Source organism: Heliangelus exortis, chromosome 3, assembly GCF_036169615.1.
Source record: "Heliangelus exortis chromosome 3, bHelExo1.hap1, whole genome shotgun sequence".
In the NCBI taxonomy this organism is placed as follows: Eukaryota; Metazoa; Chordata; class Aves; order Apodiformes; family Trochilidae; genus Heliangelus; species Heliangelus exortis.
Window position 1 is genome coordinate 114,675,473 of NC_092424.1, and position 21,635 is coordinate 114,697,107.

A 21,635-nucleotide genomic window follows, 5' to 3' on the forward strand; every position below is an offset into this window, starting at 1 on the left:
GCCAGAAAAAGGCTAAAAACCTTTTCACTGAGCAGCTTCCTAGAGATTCCAGCACAGGGAAGACAGAAAAAAATCTGCTCTATTCCTTTGAGTTAACAACCTTCCCACTGCCCAGGCCAGAAGGGACACAGCCTCATGACATGAACACCATGAACACCATCAAGAGCAGGGAAAACCTCCATCCCCCAGGTATGCTTACAGGGCCCAAGAAACAGCTCTGAAATGTTCTTATTTAAAAAGCAAAAATGCAATAAAATCAAAGTTCTCACCTGCCAGAAGATGCACCAATAATTAAGCCTGGAAGCTTTTAAACTCACAAAATGACCTTTGGTGCAGAGACCTCCTGGTTGTTGGGTTTATTTCTACAACCACCTGATCAGGAGATTCCCTCCATTCTCAAGTCAGGTTTATGCTACTTTAAGACTTTAAACTGAACACCTCAGTGCAGAAGCCAATACTGACACAAACTCTGAAGCCAGGTTCTGCTTTATCAAGTTTATTAATGGTCTGGAGAGTAATTAATTATCAAGTCTGGAGAGTAACAGTAATAACAAGGTGATTCCCCTAACCCCTCCCTGTAACAACTTTTCCAAACACACCAAGTCTGGAATTATAAATTTTCCAGAACCTACAGAAGCCTTACAAACAAGCTTTAATACTTCAGTGTTAATTTTCTCACAGTGTGCAGGCACTGACATTTGTTCCCAACAAAGACAAATACCCTGCAAGCAGCCTGCAGATGTAAATCCACTTTCTCCCTTTGCAACAGGGCTACCAGGCAAGAGAGCAGAGCTCTGCTTTCAGACTGCCTCTTCACCAGCTCAGTTACTACTTTCAAAATCCTTTTCTACAAGGTCTGAACATGCTACAGGCCCAGCCAAGCTCCACGTTTGAAGTACAAATACCATTTTTTTCAGAGGCTTTCTGTTAATGAGATTTCTAAAGCTTCTCTCCCTTCCTCACACCTCCAGTGCAGACCAAACCCATCCCTGGGTTTTCCACTGGGCTCCAGGACTTTGCTGAGACAATGCCTGAGTGAAGGGGGGTTGAATCCAGCACAAAATTCAGACAGAAGAGTTGATTTCAGAGGAGCTCCAGCCCAGGTGATTGCTTAGCACCCTGGCACCACCTGATCCCAGCTCTCCTGAGACCTCTGCAAGGACACAGGGATTACATGGACACACAGGAACCTGGCTGGAAGAACCTCAACTCCACACCTGATTTAAAAAAAAACCAAACCAAACCAAACCAACACAAAAACAAAACAAAACAAAACAAAAAGAGCTTTATGTTATTTCCCTAAGTTTGAACAACTGAACAGCTTGGTGAACACACAACTGTTTGCTGCACAGTTCTGAGTTTCCTCTGCTCCAAGAACTCCAATGAAGAGCAGGACTGGTGTCAGCAGAACACAGAAAAAAAACAGCAGAACCAAAAACACAGACAAACAACCAACGATTTAAAAAAAATTGCTTCTTAGCAAAATTTAAAATGAATTTTGTTTCGATAGTGCTGTGATTTCTTGAAAAGCACTTAAACTTCCAGCTTAGGTGATGCAGTAACCACCTCAATCCCCACACTCAGCAGAAGCCCAGGAGTGCAGCTCTCACCACCAGTGCTGCTGGGGAGGCAGCTGCAGGGCCCTCTCCAGAGCTCTCCCTGGGGATGTCTCCTCTGCCCTGGCCCTCAGAGATAAGCAAGGAACAGAAACCCATCACAAAGCACCACTTGTACGACTCAACTTGGGGATATTCAGGAATATTTTGCAAGTCTGCAAAGTGCTTACCATTCAGGCTGTTCCAGAAGAGAAACTTGAGCTATTCACAGACTCCTCCTTTGGCAAAAGCTGAAGTTTTATCAGAGAGAACAGAATTCAGCTGACGTGGTAAGGAACAGGAGGAAGCTGGAGGCTAGCAGGGACAAGCCTCTACAGCCATGGCAGTTCTTGCTGAAATTTGCTGCCTTTCAGCTACAGGGGAGAGAAAACCCTAATAACTGGTGTCCAACAGGAGCTGAACTCCCAGTGCCCTCCCCTGGTGCTGTAGCTTAGATCTCACAGGGGCTTCTCTAACAGGTGAATGAATCTCTGTGGCCTCCTCTTTCTCCAGATCAAATTGCAATAAAACAAGAAAAGGAGGCACCAGGCAAACCTCCAGCTCCTGCTCACTAAAGGAAGTCTGAATGAGATTGCCAGAGACAGGGAGGACACCTGAAAACCTGGATGACTTGGCTTCTTCTCAGCAGGACAGAGAACTGTAGGTGCAGGTAAGGAACTGATGCTTCAGGTCCTCCCTGCTCATCCTGGTGGGAGGGAGGGATCCCCCAGCTGCTCTCTCTGGCCCTGCTCAGGTGCTTGGGAGAGTGGGCAGAGGGAAGGGCAGCACCAGAGCAACAACCTCGGAGCCACTGGATCACATGAGGAAGCTGTCAGTAACTTAAGAATCAGTCATCTGGGTTGGAAGGGACCTCTAAAGGTCACCCAGTCCAACCCCCAGCCTGGCAAGGTGCACACAGTGCCCTCAGTTCAAGCTCAGCAGGTTTTATGAATTTTTCTGATTTTGTAAGGGGATGTGCAAGCAGCCACATGGCAGCTCCACCACACTGGGGTTTGCAGCACCAAACCCACCCTCCTCCTTCCAGCTTCCAAATGTATTGAAGCCCCTGAGTAACAAGGTAGTAACCCAGTAAATAAGACAGCTCCTCTTCCTCTTTCAGAAGAAAGCTGACTTCACACAGGTTTTATCTGCTTGGTTTCTTTTGTTCATTTTCACACACCACAGCCACATACCCAGCCTCCCACACACGTGTACACCCAGCTGGGGCAATGAACTCTTGGAAAAAAATCTCAAACCCAGTACTAACACAACCTTCAGTAAAACAAACAGCTGCCCTCTTCCTTTGGGAAGGGGAAAGGCAAAATCACTCAATCTGCAAAAAAATCACAGCAGTACCCAGAGCTCCCCGAGTGCCCCAGCCCCACTGACCTCCTCTGCAGCTCTCCCAGGGAGTGGATTTTATCATCTTTATTTCACTAAAACCAGCTCAGACAACAGCTTGAGGCTGACACACAGAGCAAGCTATGCTCCCCACCAAGTCTTCTGCCTTGTCTCATTTTCCTTGAGCTCACAGTAAAACCCACAAGAGCACCAGCTCCAGCAGGTGGCTCCAAGAGCTGAAGGCACACTGCCCACTACAAGCACACAATGCTCTAAGATAAATCAAAACCATCTGAACCCACAAAAATTAATAATAAATTTAATAACTAATAGATCAATAGAACTTTTTTTTCCTAAAAGCTAACAAGGTATTTCTGAACCAAGCTGTTCTGTTCAGTGGAAGGGAGCAAGTGGCAGAAGAGAGACAAAAGGATAAAATTGTCTGAGGTAGCAACCCTCAGTCAGCAGCTGAGTTATGGTTCTGCCCTCAAGGCAATTCCAGTTCACAACCAAAACTCTGTATCTTAATGCTGCAAGGAGCTTCTAAGTTGCTTCCCCAAAATGAAAGCTAAGCAGTGGAACCAAACAACCCAGCCAGATGGAGAAGGAGCAAGAGCAAGCAGGGTATCTCACCAGCTCAACACAAGGCCCAGGCCATCTGATTGCTGCTCTCAGCCTAAAATAATGCCCTAAAAGCTGCTGCAACCCCAGGTCAGCTGTAAATAGTGCTTATTGCACCCAGATGGCAAACAGCACTGAGGAGGTTACCTTAGACCATGCTGCAGACTCCCACTGATGTTAACTCCAGGCTACATAGAAGGCTTACACACACACACACACATCAGAGAATCATGGAATGGGCTGGGTTGGAAGGGACCTCAGAGCTCATCAAGTCCAACCCTTGCTCCACTCCCCCCGTGGTTCCCAGCCCATGGCACTGAGTGCCACATCCAGGCTCTTTGGAAATATCTCCAGGGATGGAGAATCCACCCCTTCCCTGGGCAGCCCATTCCAATGCCTGATCACCCTCTCCAGAAAGAAATTCTTTCTCATGTCCAACCTAAACCTCCCCTGGCACAACTTGAGACCTCTTGTGCCCTCTTGTCTTGCTGAGAGTTGCCTGGGAAAAGAGCCCAACCCCCCCCTGGCTCCAACCTCCTTTCAGGGAGTTGGAGAGAGTGATGAGGTCTCCCCTGAGCCTCCTCTTCTCCAGCCTCAACACCCCCAGCTCCCTCAGCCCTTCCTCACAGGACTTGTGCTGGATCCCTTCCCAGCCTCCTTGCTCTTCTCTGGACCTGCTCCAGCACCTCAATCTCCTTCCTGAGCTGAGGGGCCCAGAACTGGACACAGGACTCAAGCTGTGGCCTCCCCAGGGCTGAGCACAGGGGCAGAATCCCTTCCCTGGACCTGCTGGCCACGCTCTTCCTGAGCCAGCCCAGGATGCCATTGGCCTTCTTGGCCACCTGGGCACACTGCTGGCTCCTGTTCAGCTTCCTGGCAACCCAGAAATTTTGTTTTGTTTAAAATAAAATAAATAAATCCTTACAAACTTACATAAGAATTTTCCTTGCAGGCTGCAATGAGTCAGGAGTCCAAGTGCAGGCCAGGGAGCAGCCCCATAACTTGTTGGGGCAGAGCAGCCCAGCAGCAAAGAGATGGGGAGCAAAGAGCTCCAGCCCAGGAGCTGAGGGAGGGCAGGACCCCCCTGGGCAGCCCCAGCAGCACCCCCAGGACTGACCCAGAGGGCTGTCAGGACTCACAGAGCCAGTGACACTGATACAGTGACTGGCTGTCACTGCTCTCCTCTCCTAAAGCTTTCACTCCACCATTTGGGACACCTGGTGACCAGGAGTGCAAGGGAGCCCTGGAGATGGGAGCAGATGATGGAGACCTGCAGTAACAAAGAGGAATTCCGTGGATCCATGTGTTTCATCTGCTCTGCAGCAAGTCTTTCCCAGTCAGAGTGCTACCCAGGGCTGCACCCCCAACCTGCTCGTCCTGCTCTGCAGGATTTCAAGTCCTGACAGTTCAGCATTGAGGGAGCACCAGAAGCTGCATCTCAGAAAAGCACAACGTCCCTCCCTGAAACCAGAGGCCACCTCCTGCCAACACCAGCAGTCTGAGAAAGGCTCCCCAGCACCTGGGTCTGATCAGCATCCTCTGGAGCTCCTGGTTGTGAGGCATGGGAGGACAAGAGCAGCACCTGATTTCATTACCTTCATTCCACCAGCCACAAATGATGGGACTATACCTTTTTTTTCCCCCACATCCCATCCCTGGTGTCAATCCTCCCACCCTCAGACTGTGTTTATCACCTGGAGGCCCTCTCCTTTCCTGAAGGACCTTCCCCAGGTGCTCAGTTAGTCACCCATCCAAAAAATATCCCATCACACTTCTTTTAGTACCCTCAGCAGCTATCACCTGGGCAAACAGTCACTCCTTCAGCTCAAGGTCCCCAGCAACAACTGCTGTGCTTAGTAACACCCATAGTAAGAAGCAGAGAAACTACCAGGTGTATCCCAGGAGTGCTGGGGTTCCACAGCACCTGGAGTCTCCTGAAAAGTGGTGTTTTTGTGGAGCAGATATCAAGCAATAGTAATTATGACCCCACCTCCCTCTCCATAAAGCTTAAGATTTGTAACCCCTAGTGTCATGGGATCTTAGCAAACCACCCCATTACTTTTATCATATTTTTGGGAGTGCAGCAGATTTGCAAAACCCAATCACCTTACTTCTGGCTTTTAACAGGAGATGAAGTTACAGATTCTTTTAAAAAGTGGTGTTCCCCTTCAGTGGACTGATTGAGTCCCAGCACTCCCTCCACACCATCCCCATGGCTCTTCCATACTGACAAGCTGCAAGTCTGGGATTTTACAGAATCTTTCTAAAACTGGGTGTGCAAGTTGCTGCCCCATCAGTCCAGGTGAGCTCCAGAGGTGGTCCTGCTCAGTAAGAACAGGGGAGGAGAGGAGCAGCCCTGCTGCCAGGCTGTCTCCCCCAGTTAATCTGTCCCTAAGGGAGCAGCTGACAGTGCAGGGACACAGCAGCTCCCAGGCCTGACCTACATTCCTCCTTCCAGACCTGCATTTGCTGGCCTTCCAAATGCTCCCACAGCCCAGGAACCAGGCAGCCTCAGCAGGACAGGGAGGTTTGATTCATGGAAACCAACAGGAACTGCCTGACCCAGGGGGCTGGGCTGAATATTCATTTTGGTGACAAAATCCTCCAAACACCTGGCTTGATAATCCCCCCCCCCAACAATGGGAAGCCCCTGTACCCAGCCTGGCCTCTTCTCTGGGAATTCACCCACATATTCACCAGGGGATCCTCACCACTGCTCCCCAGTTGCCTCGCTGGAGCTGTCCCAGTATAAAATCACATTCCATCTGCAGCCACCAGCCAGTTCAGAGTCTGCAAGGTGCAGAGCTGCCAGAGTGAAGGGCACTTTCCTGACTTGAAATTCTTTTTGAAGTGCTCCCATTTCCCTTCAAAGCAGCAGCCAAGCCATGAGCATGGAAGCTGCCTTTGTGCTCCAGCTCCTTTCCAGGATGCACATTAAATCCAGGCCAAGACGACTTCCACTGCACCCAAAATCTTTTCCTCACTTGAGACCTCCTCATCCCTCCTTCTTCAGAGGTGTATTAAAAACACAGATTACCACCAACACGTTAATTCTGCAGTAAATCCTTACAAAATTCAGTACTGCTCCTAGAAACTCTTTAAAAGCACTTGGGGGGCAGCAATGAGTAATAAATAAAAGCAAATAATGAAGGCACCAGAGGTGGTGTGAACTGTCTGTTCATACACCCACCTACCAGCTCTGACCTTCTGCTCCTCCACTCTTCCTGTCACCTCTATTTTACCAATTAAACCTCTTCAGAAACAAAGCTTGACATCTCTTTTGTTCCACTTTACACCCCTACAACACAGAAAGAGCCACAACCTTGCTACTGCACACTGGATCCCTGCAGACACAAATCTTTATACGAGCTGGAAGACAAGGGTTAAGACTTCTCTTTCTTTTTTGAAAAAGCAACAAATTAATATGTCCAAACACTTAGGGCTCGGGAGGCCATAAGGAAACAAACAGTGAAGAATTCCATGAAGCTGCTTCTCATTGAGAGGCACTGTTCAGATGTTTAACAGATTGATTACAAGGTGAAGTGCTGTTCATCCCCATACCTGGAATTAAAAACAGCAAATCCAAATAATCAGAAGGTAGGAAAGGCACCACTACCACTCAGCAGAGAGCTGAGCTCCCTCAAACCAGCTCTGCCTTCATTCAACCATGACATGGCCAGTGATTTAATGAGAATTCTTCCACAGATCTTGACTTTCAGCTCCCTTACTCCATCTACTGCATGCATTTAAATACTGACCTGTCAGAAATGCAGTAATGGCATTGATTTGCTATGATTGGTACAAAATACAGCAGGTAACACCTCCAACAAGGAATGAACCAAGATACAGGAGCTTAAAACCACTGATTATTAATCACTTCAGTTCTGGAGTCCCCAACAGCAGAAGGACACAGAGCTCCTGGAAGGTGTCCAGAGCAGAGCCACTCAAATGCTCAGAGGGCTGAGCAGCTCCCTGGGAAGCCAGGCTGAGGGCTTGGGGTTGTTCAGCCTGGAGAAGAGGAGGCTCCCAGGTGAGCTCAGAGCAACCTCCCAATATCTGAAGGGGCTCCAAGAAAGCTGGGGGAGGGCTTTGGACACGGGGGGGTAGGGAGAGGACAAGGGAAATGGGTTAAAACTGGAAGAGGGGAGATTGAGGTTGGAGATGAGGAAGAAATTCTTGAATTTGAGGGTGGTGAGAGACTGGAACAGGTTGCCCAAGGAAGCTGTGGCTGCCCCATCCCTGGCAGTGTCTCAGCCCAGGTTGGATGGGGCTTGGAGCCCCCTGGGCTGGGGGAGGGGTCCCTGACCATGGCAGGGGGGGCACTGGGTGGGCTTTCAGGTCCCTTCCCACCCAAACCAGTCTGTGGTTCTATGACTTTGAGGTGCCTGACAGGAGGGCAGTAGGAAAAGGTGTGTTGATGAGCTGAAGCTAAACCCACAAGAGCTCAAACAGGGGAGGGGACTCTGGGTGAGCTCTCAGTGCCCCAGCTCTGCCCATGAACCCTCCAGGGGATGAACTGCTGAGCAGAACTTCAGCCAGAACAGGGCCGGGTGTCTGTGGCCTGGGTCTGATCCCGTGGGTTTGATTTGAGAGGCAGCACTCTCCAGATCAGGAACTGGGCAAAGTTCAGGAGATAACCAGGGCAAGGACCATTTCCCAATAAAACAGATGCAGGCACCAGGCTCTGGACAGCAAGCAGCAGCTGTTTCCAGCAGGTAAGAACGTGACACGTTTGATCTCAGCTCAGTTGCTGTGCTCCAAGCACAGCTGCCAGGAGTGCTGGGTGCAGGGAGAGTAAAACTGAGATCACAGAATGGGGTGGGCTGGAAGGGACCTTAAAGATCAAGATCCAACCTCCCAGCATGGGCAGGGACCCCTCCCCCAGCCCAGGGGGCTCCAAGCCCCATCCAACCTGGGCTGAGACACTGCCAGGGATGGGGCACCAACAACCTCCCTGGGCAGCCTATTCCAGTGTCTCACTGCCCCCATGAAGCTTTTTCCTCATCTCTAACCTAAATCTCCCCTCTTTCAGTTTCAAACCATTTCCCCTTGTGCTGTCACTACCCCCTCTGGTGAAAGTCTTGTGAAAAGTGATCTGGAGATCCCAGACACTGGCAAAGACTCAGAAAGCCTTCTCACACGCTGGTGGAAGCAGCCTGCCAGGTAAGGCAGGGACAGAAGGCATTTGCAGGCCAGAACCAGACACAGAACCTTTGCAGGCCAGAACCAGACACAGAACTTGCTCACCCTCCCCTCCCCAGCTGCCTTCATCTCCTTTATAAGCACTGATGCAGCTTCTGCCTCCTGAAGTCCCAGTCTGAGTTACCCAGTGCCTGGTGCAGCACACAGCACCCTGCGTGCCCACAGGAGAGAAGCAGATCCCCTGGCCAGAGCCCCACGGGATCTCTCTTCACTCAACCATATTTTCCTGCCATGCCAGGAGCTTCAGAGGTCATGTGAAACCACACTTCAGATTTGTATGTGAAAATAAAATAAAGGATTTCTGCTCAGAAAGCAAAGTGAAGTTTCCTGTTGCCACCACCTACGCTGCCACCAAAGTCCCCAGGGCCAGGCAGGGGCTCCACACAAGCAGTGACTTCTTCCAGAAAAAAAGAAACTTGATTATTTTGTTATTCCAGCAGCTCAACCTTCCACAAGGCTCCCACAAACAAAACAAAAGAAAATGAACAAAGGAACTATTTTAGTGATGTTTTATGCATACCAAGAGACAAAAGAGACAATAAGGTTTTTATTCACAAGGTAGTAAGAGGGGGAACAAAAAGGAAAGGAAGCTGCAGCAAGAAACAGGACTCACTTCAGGGTTCTTCCCGTGCAGCAATCAGCTCAGCTCAGATAATTTCAGGTTTGAGGGCTGATTTAATTCTCTGCCATTCCAGCTTTCATCTTCCAACACACTGAAGAAGGTTCTGGCTCTGGTAGCAGAGCTCTGCCAGACACATTAGCACAGAGGGCACCACAGGGAGCAGCCCCTGGGAACCCCAGCACCAGCAAAGCCAGGTCCCATACCTAAAGCCATGGAGGGAAAGGTCTGGTCCACTCACAAATTCACAATTAACTGGAATCCTGCCCTACATCACCAAGGATGTGCACTAAGGCAGCTCAAGTACAGTGCCTGCCAATCCAATGGGGTTCCAGGCATGTCTTAGCCCACTCATGCTGCATTTGTTAGCCAGGAAATAAATACAGTCCAGGGATCTGCTCTCCATGTAAGCTGCTTCTATTTATGAACCAGAAAATCTGTCACTACTTGCTGTAACTGGAATTTTTTGTCATTATGTGCCATAAAAATAACACTGAGGTTAACCCTCACCCTGGCTGATGCTCAGGATATTGGCAAGGTAGATAAAAGATAAATTAAGGGTTGGGGACTCCCTCAGCAGCAGCAGCAGCAGGAGGCACTGGGCCCTGCAGAGCATCATCAGATGCAGCCACCTGAGCTGTCACAAACTGAGGGACCCCAAGGGGCTGGAGAGGTGGGAAGGATCTGGGGGTGCTGCTGGATGGAAGGATACCCAGGAGCCAACAACGTGTCCTGGTGGCCAATGGCATCCTGGGGGGCATTAGGAGGGGGTGGTTGAGAGGGGTTCTCTTCCCCTTCTACTCTGCCCTGGTGAGGCCACACCTGGAATATTGTGTCCTCAGGTCCAGAAGGACAGGGAATGCTGGAGAGTCCAGCCCTGAGCCTCCAAAATGATGGAGTGGAACATCTCCTGGTGAGGAAAGGCTGAGGGGGAGCAGGGGCTCTGCAGGAGGGGATTGAGGGGGGACCTCACTGGTGTTTGTGAGTGAAGGGGGAGTGCCAGGGGGACAGAGCCACCAGGCTCTTTGTCATGTCCAGTGACAGGAGCAGGGGCAGTGGGTACAAGCTGGAGCACAGGAGGCTCCACATAAAGAGAAAGGAAAGATTTCTTGACTGTGAGGGTTGCCCAGGGAGGTTGTGGAGTCTCCTTCCCTGGAAACATTCAACCCCCCCTGGACGTGTTCCTGTGGGACCTGCTGTAGGTGACCCAGCTCTGGCAGGGGGGTTGGACTTGATCTTTCAAGGTCCCTTCCAACCCCTGACATTCTGTGATTTCTGTGATAAATGGTAAGAAGTTCAAAGGACCCAGAAGCTCTCTGCCTCCTCAGCTTCCCTAACCATGACTCAGTGCAGAGCAGAAACCCAGATCAGTTACTGTTCCTTCTTGTCTCAGAAATTCAAAGTTCTTACTGCTGGAACTACCCAAGAGCAGAAGGAGAGACCATCACCTTGGTTTCAAACCAGACAACTTGCTGGAACACCCACTCTGGGCTGAGCCCACTGACCTGTATTTGCTCAGGTTCAGTCCTGCCAGCAAATTAAAAGACAAAATGCACCAGAACACCCCCCAGGTACTACACAAGGGTTTCAAACTTCTTAACAGCAAAACTGAGGAGTCAGAGAATCTCCAGTTGCTGCCCAACAGATTCCTGAGGTTTGTCTGCACGATGCAGTCCAGGTGGGAGAAATGCAAGTGTAAGGCTGGGCAGGCTCCACAGGAGGTTTCCAAAGGCTTGGCAGCTTCATGAGGGTCTGGGAATGCCCACACTGGACTTGTTCTGATTCCTCTGGTGAATCAGTCTCCAAGCCACTGACAGGACTGCATCTGCTTGTGACTCCTATGGCTGGAAAAGCAGGTTTCTTCCCTTGCAAACAGGAATTGTTGCCACTGCTGATGCCAGCACCCTAAACCCAAGCTCCCTACCCCCCACCACAGGGCCAGCAAGGGAGGTTCTGTCACTGTTAGCAGGAGAGCTGCACTGACACCACCAAAGCACCCAGCACTGCAGCCTGAGATCCTCTCCCTCTGCTTCAGGTTGGAGATGATTCCCACTGGACAAAAGAGGGAAATCTCTCACTCTTGAGGACAGACACTGGAATGGTCTCCCCGGCGAAGGGGTGGTTTCCCCCACTCTGGAAAGTTTGAAGTCAGCTCAGTGGGAGCTGGGCCACCTCACACCAGTTATCATCAGAAGCTGGAGCAGGGGATCCTTGAGGTCCCTTCCCACCTGGCATTCCATGATTCTCTGGGAAGCTGTGAGCCAGTCCTCTCTGGGTAAAACTTGCTGGTTAAGGACACACCTCTTGTTTCCTCTGCAGACTCACAAGAATGGCATTGTGTCTAGTGCTAAATACAGCAAATCTGGAGCTCCAGCAGCACAACTCAGCACCTATGGGACTGAAGCTGCTCCCATCTCATTTAGGATTTCCAGTCACTGAATAACAACTGGCACACACACCCCAGTACCTCAGGTTCATAAAGAGCTTTCAGTTATGAACCTTTCAGCATCAAGAAACGGCCTCCACAGCCAAAGCACAGCAGCAGGGATTCATCTTTGGTTTAAACCAAGTTCTAGGAATCCCTAAGACAATTTCCATACCTCCAGCTCCATGGCACAGCATGACCACAGAAGTTCCTCCAACTCCCTACTCCTGGAGGAGATGAAGTCCTGACCTACCAGATGCTTCCATCCAGCCTCTGTAGCTTCTCCAGTGAGGAGCAGATGAACAGCAGTGCTGTCAAGCTAATCAGCAGGAAAAAGATTGAAGGGGGGAAAAAAAATGCCCCAGTGCTGCTGCAAGACTGCCCCAAAGCATCCCATCTGTCACCAAGTTAAGCACCTTTTTTAGCCACCACTGCTACTGCCAAACTGAAAGAGCCTGAAAAACAGGAATTACACACCTTGGAATAGGTGGGAAAGAAAACTAGAAGAATGTCACACAGCACACCTGTAAAGTTATTGCTACCCCAAAATATAAGGCCAAAAGGCTTGTTTGGGTTAAGTTTGCAGCCAGGCTCAGAATGGGACAATGGGAAGAGCTGGGAGGCCACCAGCCACTCCTGGTTTCCATTCTCCTGGACTAAACCCCTTTCCCTGTGCACTGGAGGGAGGCAGGAGCACAGCCAGCAAAGGACCTGCATCCCACATCCCTTCTGCAGCAAAGCATCTGACTACAATCCTGTTATAAAATTCCCTGGGCAACCTCTTGCCCCCAGCAGCTGTGGCTGCCCCATCCCTGGCAGTGTCTCAGCCCAGGCTGGATGGGGCCTGGAGCCCCCTGGGCTGGAGGAGGGGTCTAGATGGGATCAGATGGTCTTTAGGGTCCTTTCTACCCAAATCATTCAATGATTCTGTGAAAATCACACCAGGATTTACATGGGATGAATGAAGGTTGGAGGGAACCTTACATGGGACACACCACCACATGGGAAGGTTGGAGGACAGTTTCACCACTACCTGGACCAGCAGCACCACAAGTTACAGGGTGGTTAGCACAGGTAACACAAGGTGCAGTCCCCCCAGTGCCAGCAGCTCTGAGCACACAGGAGCTGCAGGGAGTTTGGGAGCAGTGCTGAAGCTCCTGCAAAGCTGGGTGAGAACCTCACCTGGAGCAAGACATCACATGCCTGCCTTATCACTTCTTCCTTCTGCCACCCCAGAACCACTCTGTCAGAAGCTCTGTACAAAGCTGGTGGCTTCACCCAGTGTTGTGAAGATCAAAAGGAGACTTCCAGCAAGAATTTCTGGACTGTAGTGCTTCTGATCAGATCCAACTGCAAGCCCTGGGATTCAGAACCCCAAGCCAGCTCCTGCCCTGCTGCCCAGAGCCACCAGTAAGAGGAAGGCAGGCTGGGGAGCATGGAGCTTGAGCTTCTAACATCCCACCCCCAGGCCAGGTTACCTGGGGCTGCCCGGAGGCTCTTCTAGAAGCATTTTATCCATACCAAGGAGAGCAAACCCATCACCTCTCTGCATCTGCTTTCCAGCCACACATCACCTTCATCACCTTCTCTTCCAAACACCCAGGTTGCTTTTTACCTGTTGTGACCACTTGCTTCTTGCCCTCAGCAGCAGCCTCAGCAAACACTTGGGCCCTGCATGTGGGCACCACGCTCCTGGTGCTCCAGGTGAGCCCTGTGGCACATGGACACCTGACACTGCCACACCTGGAGTTTCTGAGCCCCTCCATGCAGAGCCCCAGCACCACCAGACTTCCCAGAGAACTCATTTCTGCTCCCTGCTCTCCCAGACACAGAACCACAGGATGCTTTGGCTGGGAAGGGACACCTCAAGGCCACCAATCCAACCACCACCCTGAGACACTGCCAGGGATGGGCAGCCACAGCTTCTGGGGGCAACCAGGTGCTCAGCACCCCAAAGAATTTCTCCCTGATGTTTAATAATTGAACAGTTGAGGTAAAATATAAAATTACATTAGAAGAGTGAAACACTGGGGAGACCAAGGTATGACCCAACCACCTCAGAGGGCTGGGGAGCTTCTTATTCAGGGCCAGCACACATCGTGCAGGGAGTGTGCCCGTGGAGCAGGCACAGGAGTTTGATGTCACAAGCCAGAGGTGACAGACCTGTCATTAAAGCCCAGCTTTACTGAACCCCTGATAGGCCCAGAGACCAAAGGGCAGGGCTGGAAGCGGTACCGAACCCCGCTGGGAAATGGGTCAGCAGCTGAGGTGGTACCACCACCCCCGTGGCCACCTCCTTGAAGGGTTCTGGAGCTGAGGATGGGGCTGATCACAGCCCCCTGGGTCTGCAGGGCTACAGGCACTGCCAGGACACAAAGCAGCACCACACCAGAACCATGGCATGGGCAGCACCCCCCAACCCAACAACTGCCTCAGCACGTCTGGTGCTGGGACAGCTCACAGGCTCCAGGAAAGCATCCTTTGAGGAGAAAGCTGTAGAGGAAGGGATGTCAGTTCAAGTTTTCCCATTCTTCATGGCAATCAAGCCAGCAGGCAGCTCTCAGGGAGCTCTAAGTCAGGTTTTTGGGGTGCTTCTCCAGGCCAGGCAGTACAGAACAGCCCCAGTCCCAGTGGGAAAGCAAGCCTGAGTTGGTTCAGCTCCAGGGAAGAACAGAAACTTGTAGTTCCACCCACACAAGACTCCTGGTTAAACCCCCACAGAAAAGAACAAACCCCCACAGCTGAGCTGTACCCACACATGGAACAGCCAAGACCTGCAGATGGGGTCCCTCTCCTCTTCCCCAGAGCCAGGCAGGAGTTCCCAAACCATGGGGCATCTGACAAAATGTCACCAAACGTGCCATGCCCCCTCCCAAGGGTCACACCAAACCCTCCTCCATGGTCAGCAGAGGTCCCTTCTCAACCCCAGGTGGGATGATGTCCCCTGACAGGAGCAGTCTGCTCCCAAACACCATCCTTCCCCAGATTCTCCTGCTCTTCCCTCCACACTGCTGCTAACAAGCAAGAACACGCTGCCCTTCCCCAGCTCCCCCAAGGAGGAGGACAAGAGGAAGGAGCTGCTGGCAGCTGAAGGGTGGGAAGGGCCCACACCCTGCTCCCCAGGGCTGCCAGGAGCTGTGAGTGTGCCCTGCCAGGACAGAACCCCCCCAAAGCACCCCTGGACCCCCGGCACCAGCATCTGCTCAGCACCACCTCAAATGTCCCCTTCAACATCAGGTTATTAGCTTGATGTCCCCTGATGAAGTATTTCTCAACAGACTGCCAAGCCATTCTCTAATTAAACATCAGTATTTGCTTTAAGGGCAGAAAAGAGGAAGTGTTTTCCCAGGATGAAGAGAGAAGAGTACCAGGTATTTGCTCTGAATGAGGCAAGCCAAGAACTCAGGAGGGAATTAACTTCTCTGCATCCCTGAGTTGTGCTGATCACCCAACAAGGCACTGAAAAGCAGCCCTGGCTTCCTGAAATGAAGGCTGCACCACTACTCATCAGCTCTGAGCAAGTTTTCTACCAAAGAGCATTTAATTTGTCTTGCAAAATTAAAGAAAAAAACACAGATTATTTCATAGAATCACACAAGGAAGCAGCTCACCCAGTGCCACCCCACAGCCTCCCTGTGACAGCCACAGGTCTGGGCTCCAAATCTGAACCACTTCACCCTGGAAAACATCAGAAACTTCACCCCCTTCTTTGTCTTTGCCACTCACTGCCTCTGGCTTCACTGGAGCAGCCAAGCTCTGCACACTCCTTCCCATTTTATCCCAGGTTTTCTGCTGGTCCTTAGCACCCTCAGCTGTCAGTCCCAGCTGAACACAGATGTCCTGTCAGCACCAGGACAGGCAGCTGGGCTCCGTGTCCCCTGCCACCACCCCACAGCTCTCTGCCTGACTCAGGAGCTCAGCAGTGCCCTCAGCCTTCACCAGCTGCTTCATGGCCACAGGGAGAGGAGCAAACCCAGCTGAGGGATTTCTTCATCCTGGGGAGGCCTCCAGCAACTTGGGGCTGGTGGGAGGGGTCCCTGCCCGGGGCAGGGGGGTGGGAACTGGATGAGCTTTAAGGTCGCTCCCGATCCAAACCGTCCTGTGATGCACATCACGCCCTGGCACCGCTGCCAAGAGCTTTCTGTCGTGGAACTGAGACCCTAAAAATGACTTTTTGGTCCAAATGCCACCTCTCTGGGTGTGTTTCCATGTCCCCAGATGCACTGTGCACTCTGCCAGTACAGATTTATATGGTAATGTAAGAAGCCAGAGCAGGGAACGGGTCCAGCCCAGCTGAAAGAAAATAGCTACGTTATAAAACAAGGTTTCCAGCCCAGCTCCCCACCCCCCAGCCATGCACAGCCCCAAACACCCCAACAAACCTCCCCAGTTCACTCTGCAGCCTCCTCCTGGCTCTCCCACAGACAGAGCTGGGGAGAACATCTCTCTCCAGCCCAAAGAACAGAATCTTAGAACCACAGAATGGTTGAAGCTGGAACGGTTAGAGAGACCTCAAAGCCCCCCCAGCGCCCCCCCTGCCATGGTCAGGGACCCCTCCCCAGCCCAGGGGGCTCCAAGCCCCATCCAACCTGGGCTGAGACACTGCCAGGGATGGGGCAGCCACAGCTTCCTTGGGCAACCTGGGCAACCAGGGGCTCAGCACCCTCACCCCAAGCAATTTCTCCCTCACATCTCAGCCCCAGCTCCCCTCTCCCAGCTCCAAACCCTTCCCCCTTGTCCTATCCCACTCCAGCCCAGCCAGGACATCACCTTATTCCAGGCCACCACTAACCCATGGCCCACACCTGAGAATCACAGAATGCTCATGGCTGGAAAGGACCTCTGAGATCACCAAGTCCAACCAAACAATTTCTCCCTCCCTCCCTCCCTCCCTGCCCAAGATCTCCTCTCCATCTCCCCTCTCCCAGCTGCAAACCCTTCCCCCTCGCAGGGTCCCATCCCTCCAGGCCCTTGTCCCAAGTCCCTCCCCAGCTTTCTGGAGCTCCCTCAAAATCCAAACCAAAGCCCTAAGGTGGCTGCTGCTCCTCCAAGCCAAGCAGCTCAAGATGACCCCCAGCAGGTACTTTCTTTTCCAACTTCTCTGCAAGCCCCAGACAGCTGAACAGCTCAGTTCACAGCCTCATTTCAGCCCAGTTTGTTTCCCCACAACTGACCAAGTTTTTCCCCATTCTCCACCTGGGACTCCCTCCTTCTCTGTATCCACAGGCAAACAAATCCCCACAAGATACATGAAGAAACTTGTACCTGCTATTTTTGGTATTTGAGGGATGATTTTAAAAAATTTCACTGCTCCAACGTGCCACAGTGTAAAGGTTTCAAAAGAAGTGCTCAGCCATTCACAACCACATTACTAAAAGTGATACCTTATACTTTAATATTTTACTTTATAATGATCTAATAGAAATAACAAATGAGGAAAATAAAAAAACCCAAACAACATAATCAGACAACAGTTACCACAGACCTTTGCATTTAAAGCAAATTCAGTTCTGCACACTCCCAGCACAGTTCTGGCATCAAGACCTTCTTCCTGTGGCCAGAGCAAAACACAGAGTGATGAAAACCCAAAATACTATTTTATTTTCCTCTCTGCCTCTGGATCTGCAGAGCTGCAGTCAGCGAGGGCCAGAAGCAGCACACAGCTGCACATTCAGTGGGGGGTCAGATCCATGCACACCCTTCCCTGCCCCAGTGGCACTGAGAGGGAATCTCACAGGGATTACACAGCCTTTGTTCTCCTGAGAGCATCACTGGAGGTAGCCAGACTTCATGGGAAAACATTTTTGTGTGAGTGTGTGTGTGTGTGAGTCACCAATTTGCATTTTACTGAGTCAAACTCCAGCAATTACCACGCTGGAGTTCAGGTTTGACATTCAAATGTTGAGACAGGGATCTCCAAGAGGCCCCTCCCTACCTGACCTGCCCAGCCCCACCACCACTGCCCACACATCAGTTTTCAGTGGGTGCCTTCAAGCTGTCAGCAACCTGACACAGCAGTGCAAATAAAACTGAAATAATCCTGAGGAAAATGAAGATCTCGAGTGCCTGTTGACTGGAAGCTATTTATACTAACATTTTTTATCATAATAAATAAATAAATAACATTGCTGGTAGCATCAGTCAGCACTAAAATCAGAATTTAGGGAGAGAGGAGAACAGGCACCAGTTCATTGGAGAAGCCTTCAGTGCTCAGGAAGAGGTACAAGAGAGCTCACCCAAGAGCTGAAAAGGCCCCAGAACTTCTCAAAAAACCCAAGACATCATAAAAAATGACTCCTGCCCCAGAGAACCACTGGGGAGTTACTGAAATCCAAGTGGTTTGTGACAGACCCAGCCTGCTAGGAGCTGAGCACAGCAATGCAGCACTTGAGGACAGGGCCCCTGCTCTCCCCAGGGAGGAGGTGAGGATGACTTAGGGATTCCTGCAGGAGAGCCACCTGGATTGTGAACAGCACCTCTGAAACCATTCACACACCTCAGCACATCCCAAAGCTCAGCTGCTGTTTCAGCAGGAAATCCTTGGATCACAAATGTTACAGAACACCACAGATCACACCTGTAGTAAGTTACATCCACACTGCCACCAGGCCTCAGCAGTCCTACAGATGCCTGAGGCTGGACACCAAGTGAAGGAAAAATGGCTTTTTGTGTCTCCCCTTCCACCCACGGGTGAGGCTTGGGTTTTCTACAGAATGAACACACGAGTCCTACAGACCCAGGAGAGCTGCAGTGGTTTTCAGACCCACCTTTTCCAAGGAAAACCAGGAAGAGTGAGCCAGCCCCCAGCTGGAGGCACATTTCCCCTGCCTGCCTGTCCCAGGCCTCTGGTGGAGCTCAGCACAAGCACAAAAGGATGAATCACAGCTGCCACCTACTCCTTAGGTGTTTTATGTACCCCAGGAGAGCTCCAGCCATCAGCTGCTCACCCTCCTGTCACCTCCTGGCCACAGGAGTGCTTTGGAAAGACCATTTCCTCCTTGCTACGGGTCACAGACACCATCTGAGGACTTTCCTGGGACTCTCCTCTTTCTGGCTGCAAAACCAGCCCAAACTGTGCAGCTCTGAGCAGCTGGAAGTGCCTTTTCCAACAAGGACAAAGCCCCAAAACCAACCCAAACCCCACCAAGGATTCTGTAAGAGTGCTGTGGCAGCACTTGTCCCAGCTGGAGCAAACACCTTTGGGAGCCCCTGCCTGCCACTGCTGCAGCAGAGGAGCACCTAAGGAGCTCTAAAAACTGGGGGAACTGGAGAGAACCAATTCTAAGGCAAATTAGTCCTTGCTTGTTGTAGTTCCCTGCAGAACAACTAAGTGGCTGGGTGTTTTAACCCCCCCTTCAAGATTTTGCCTTCATGGATGGGCTGCTTTTGACCAGGTGCTAATGAGGAGTGTCCCTTCCCACTGGCACTGCTTGCAAGGACACTTCCCAACCACATTTCCTCACCCACCAACTGCAGAAGAGCAAAGGAAATGAGGCAGCTGAGCCACCTTTGGGCAGCCAAGCACCTGGAATTCAGCAGCAACCACTTGTAGCCCAGGGAGTGGTGAATCTCCCCGTGAAGACACAAGTCTGACACACCAGCAGTCACCAGGTGCTGTTCCCAGCTCCCCTGTCTTGGCCTCTAGCTGAGAATTGAGGGAAGAAAGCTGGATTTCTGCTGTGTTCCCCAGCAGTGAGCACCTCCTGGTCTCAAGGAGTGTTCAGAAATGCACACTTGCTGCCAGCCCTGAGGATATTCTGCTTTAAAACCCCAGAACTGCAGTGAGACTCAGCAAGAGCTACCAGTAAAATCACCAGACACTGAAGTTTTCCCCAGCCCTGGACCCACTGACTTCTCAACCCAAGACCTGGGCTATTTTTAACTCTGCAAATTGCCATAAAGCTCCCCAGCAAAGTGGGAAAGCAGAATGTGCCATGTGATCAGGGTGAGGGTTTGCCAGGCAGAGCAGAATTACACCCAGGGCCAGGGCAGCAAAATCAAAGCAGCCTGCCAGAGCCAAGGCATGTGAGCTGCACAGACAAGATTAAGTGACTGTCACACCACACACCTCCCCAAAAAAAAAAAAAAAAAAAATCAAGGCCCAAACTTTTAGGCAACAACTGTATCCTGACAATCTGTCCCAAATATGCATTATTTCACTTTAAGTCACCCAGAGCAGGCTGCAGGAGCTCTTTTCAGATCTTGCAGAGCAGGCTGCAGTTTTTTAGGGTGACATTTCAACACCAGTGAGGAAGTGCACAGGGGTGCACCAGGATTTAGTCACAATCTACACACTCCTCCCCTCAACAAACAGCTGCACGTAGCATTTAAAGGGATTTAAATCAAGCACAAAAAGCCAGGCCCAATTCAAACGCCCCCCAAACAATATTTTTGGTGTGTGGTGGGTATGTGCCCAAGTGAGAGCAGCAAGGCATGAATTCAAACTGCCAGAGCCAGTATCACAAGAAGGTCAGAAGCTGCTGACCCGAATTCTTCATCTGCAAACCCAAGAAAACCAAAACCCCTCGGATAAAGGCAGGGAGGAAGGAGGTGAGGTGCCTCACGGGGCAGGATGACTAAAAGAGGAAAGCCCAGGAAAAGACAGAGCTCTCCTTCACCGTGCCAAAGGCACTGCCCCCCCTCAGGAGCTGCACACCGAGGAAAGGCTAAAAATCAGCTCTGCCCCAAGCCCCAGCGGCTCCCCCGGGGAGGGAAGGGCAGAGACCTTTGTTGGGTGAGAAAACGGACCCCACCCAAAGTGTAATCATCGCTGGTAAAGCCACCTCGGGAGCGGAAGGATGGGCACAACCCCAGCTCCTCCTGCCTGCGGGGACCCGAGAGCCGGCGGTGACGGAAGGAGCCAGGTGGGATGGGGGGGAGAGGCTGCCAACCCCCCCACCACCGAGGGGGAGAAGGGAAAGGGTCGCTCAGGGTCACCCAGGAGAGAGGAAAACCAAACAGCAACACAAAATAAAAAAGAAACAAACAAACCCCCCCAAAAAAACCAAAAACAAACAAACAAAAAAACCCAAAAAAACCCCACAAACCAAAACTGCTGCGCTGAACTGCGGAGAGAAAGGGACCCATTCTGCCCTGCAGCAAAGGCGAAGCCGGAGCCGGGTGTGACCGGGGAGAGGATTTCATGTGGAGCAAGGAGGAGAAAGGGTGGGAGGGAGGGACAGGGCGTCCCTGGGGACACCGAGAGGCAGGGGCTGACACAAGGGGAGAACACAAACCCCAGAGCTGGTGCAGCCCCCGGGGTACCCCCCTCAGAGCAGGAATCCCAGGCTGGTGTGGGTGGGAAGGGACCTGAAAAACTCATCCATTGCCACCCCTGCCACGGGCAGGGACACCTCCCACCAGGTCCCTCCGAGCCCCATCCGACCTGGGCTTCAACACCCCCAGGGAGCTGGGGGGGGGGACGGGGACTCCTCTGGAAAGAGAGCCCGGGGGCAGGGACCCCCGGGACCGGGGGAAGGGGGAGGGTGAGCAAGGGAAGGTAAAGACTGACCGATGGTAGAGATGAAGGTGGTGTTGAAGGCATCGTCGGAGAAGCGGAAGAGCACGCAGGTCTTGCCGACCCCCGAGTCCCCGATGAGGAGCAGCTTGAAGAGCAGGTCGTAGGTTTTCTTCGCCATGGGGAGGCGCGGCGGAGGCCGCCGCCCGCTCCGGCCCCCGGCTCACCCCTTCCCCCGCCGCCGCCCTCGCTCACCGGGCTCCCCCCGCCCACCTCAGCCGGGCAGCACCGGCCGCAAACCGCTTAGGAAGAGGAAGCGGAGGGCGGCGGCGAAAAAAAAAAAAAAAAAAAAAGGAGAGGAGGAGGAGGGCAGAG

At 51.7% G+C, this 21,635-nt stretch overlaps 1 protein-coding gene across 2 annotated transcripts in view; it reads right to left on the minus strand.

Annotated features, from left to right (window-relative positions):
* Positions 1-21,635, minus strand: part of RAB10 (RAB10, member RAS oncogene family) — a 42,736-nt gene extending 21,101 nt beyond the window's left edge. The window contains exons 1-2 of one of the 2 annotated variants that reach the window (XM_071742361.1): positions 21,315-21,596; positions 20,851-20,992 (exon numbers count right to left, since the gene is read on the minus strand). In XM_071742361.1, coding sequence (XP_071598462.1) covers positions 20,851-20,992; positions 21,315-21,347 — 175 coding nt within the window. In that variant the 5' untranslated portion in view covers positions 21,348-21,596. Of the gene's footprint in view, positions 1-20,850; positions 20,993-21,314 lie in introns of both variants that reach the window. The other variant, XM_071742362.1, reaches the window with a different exon arrangement.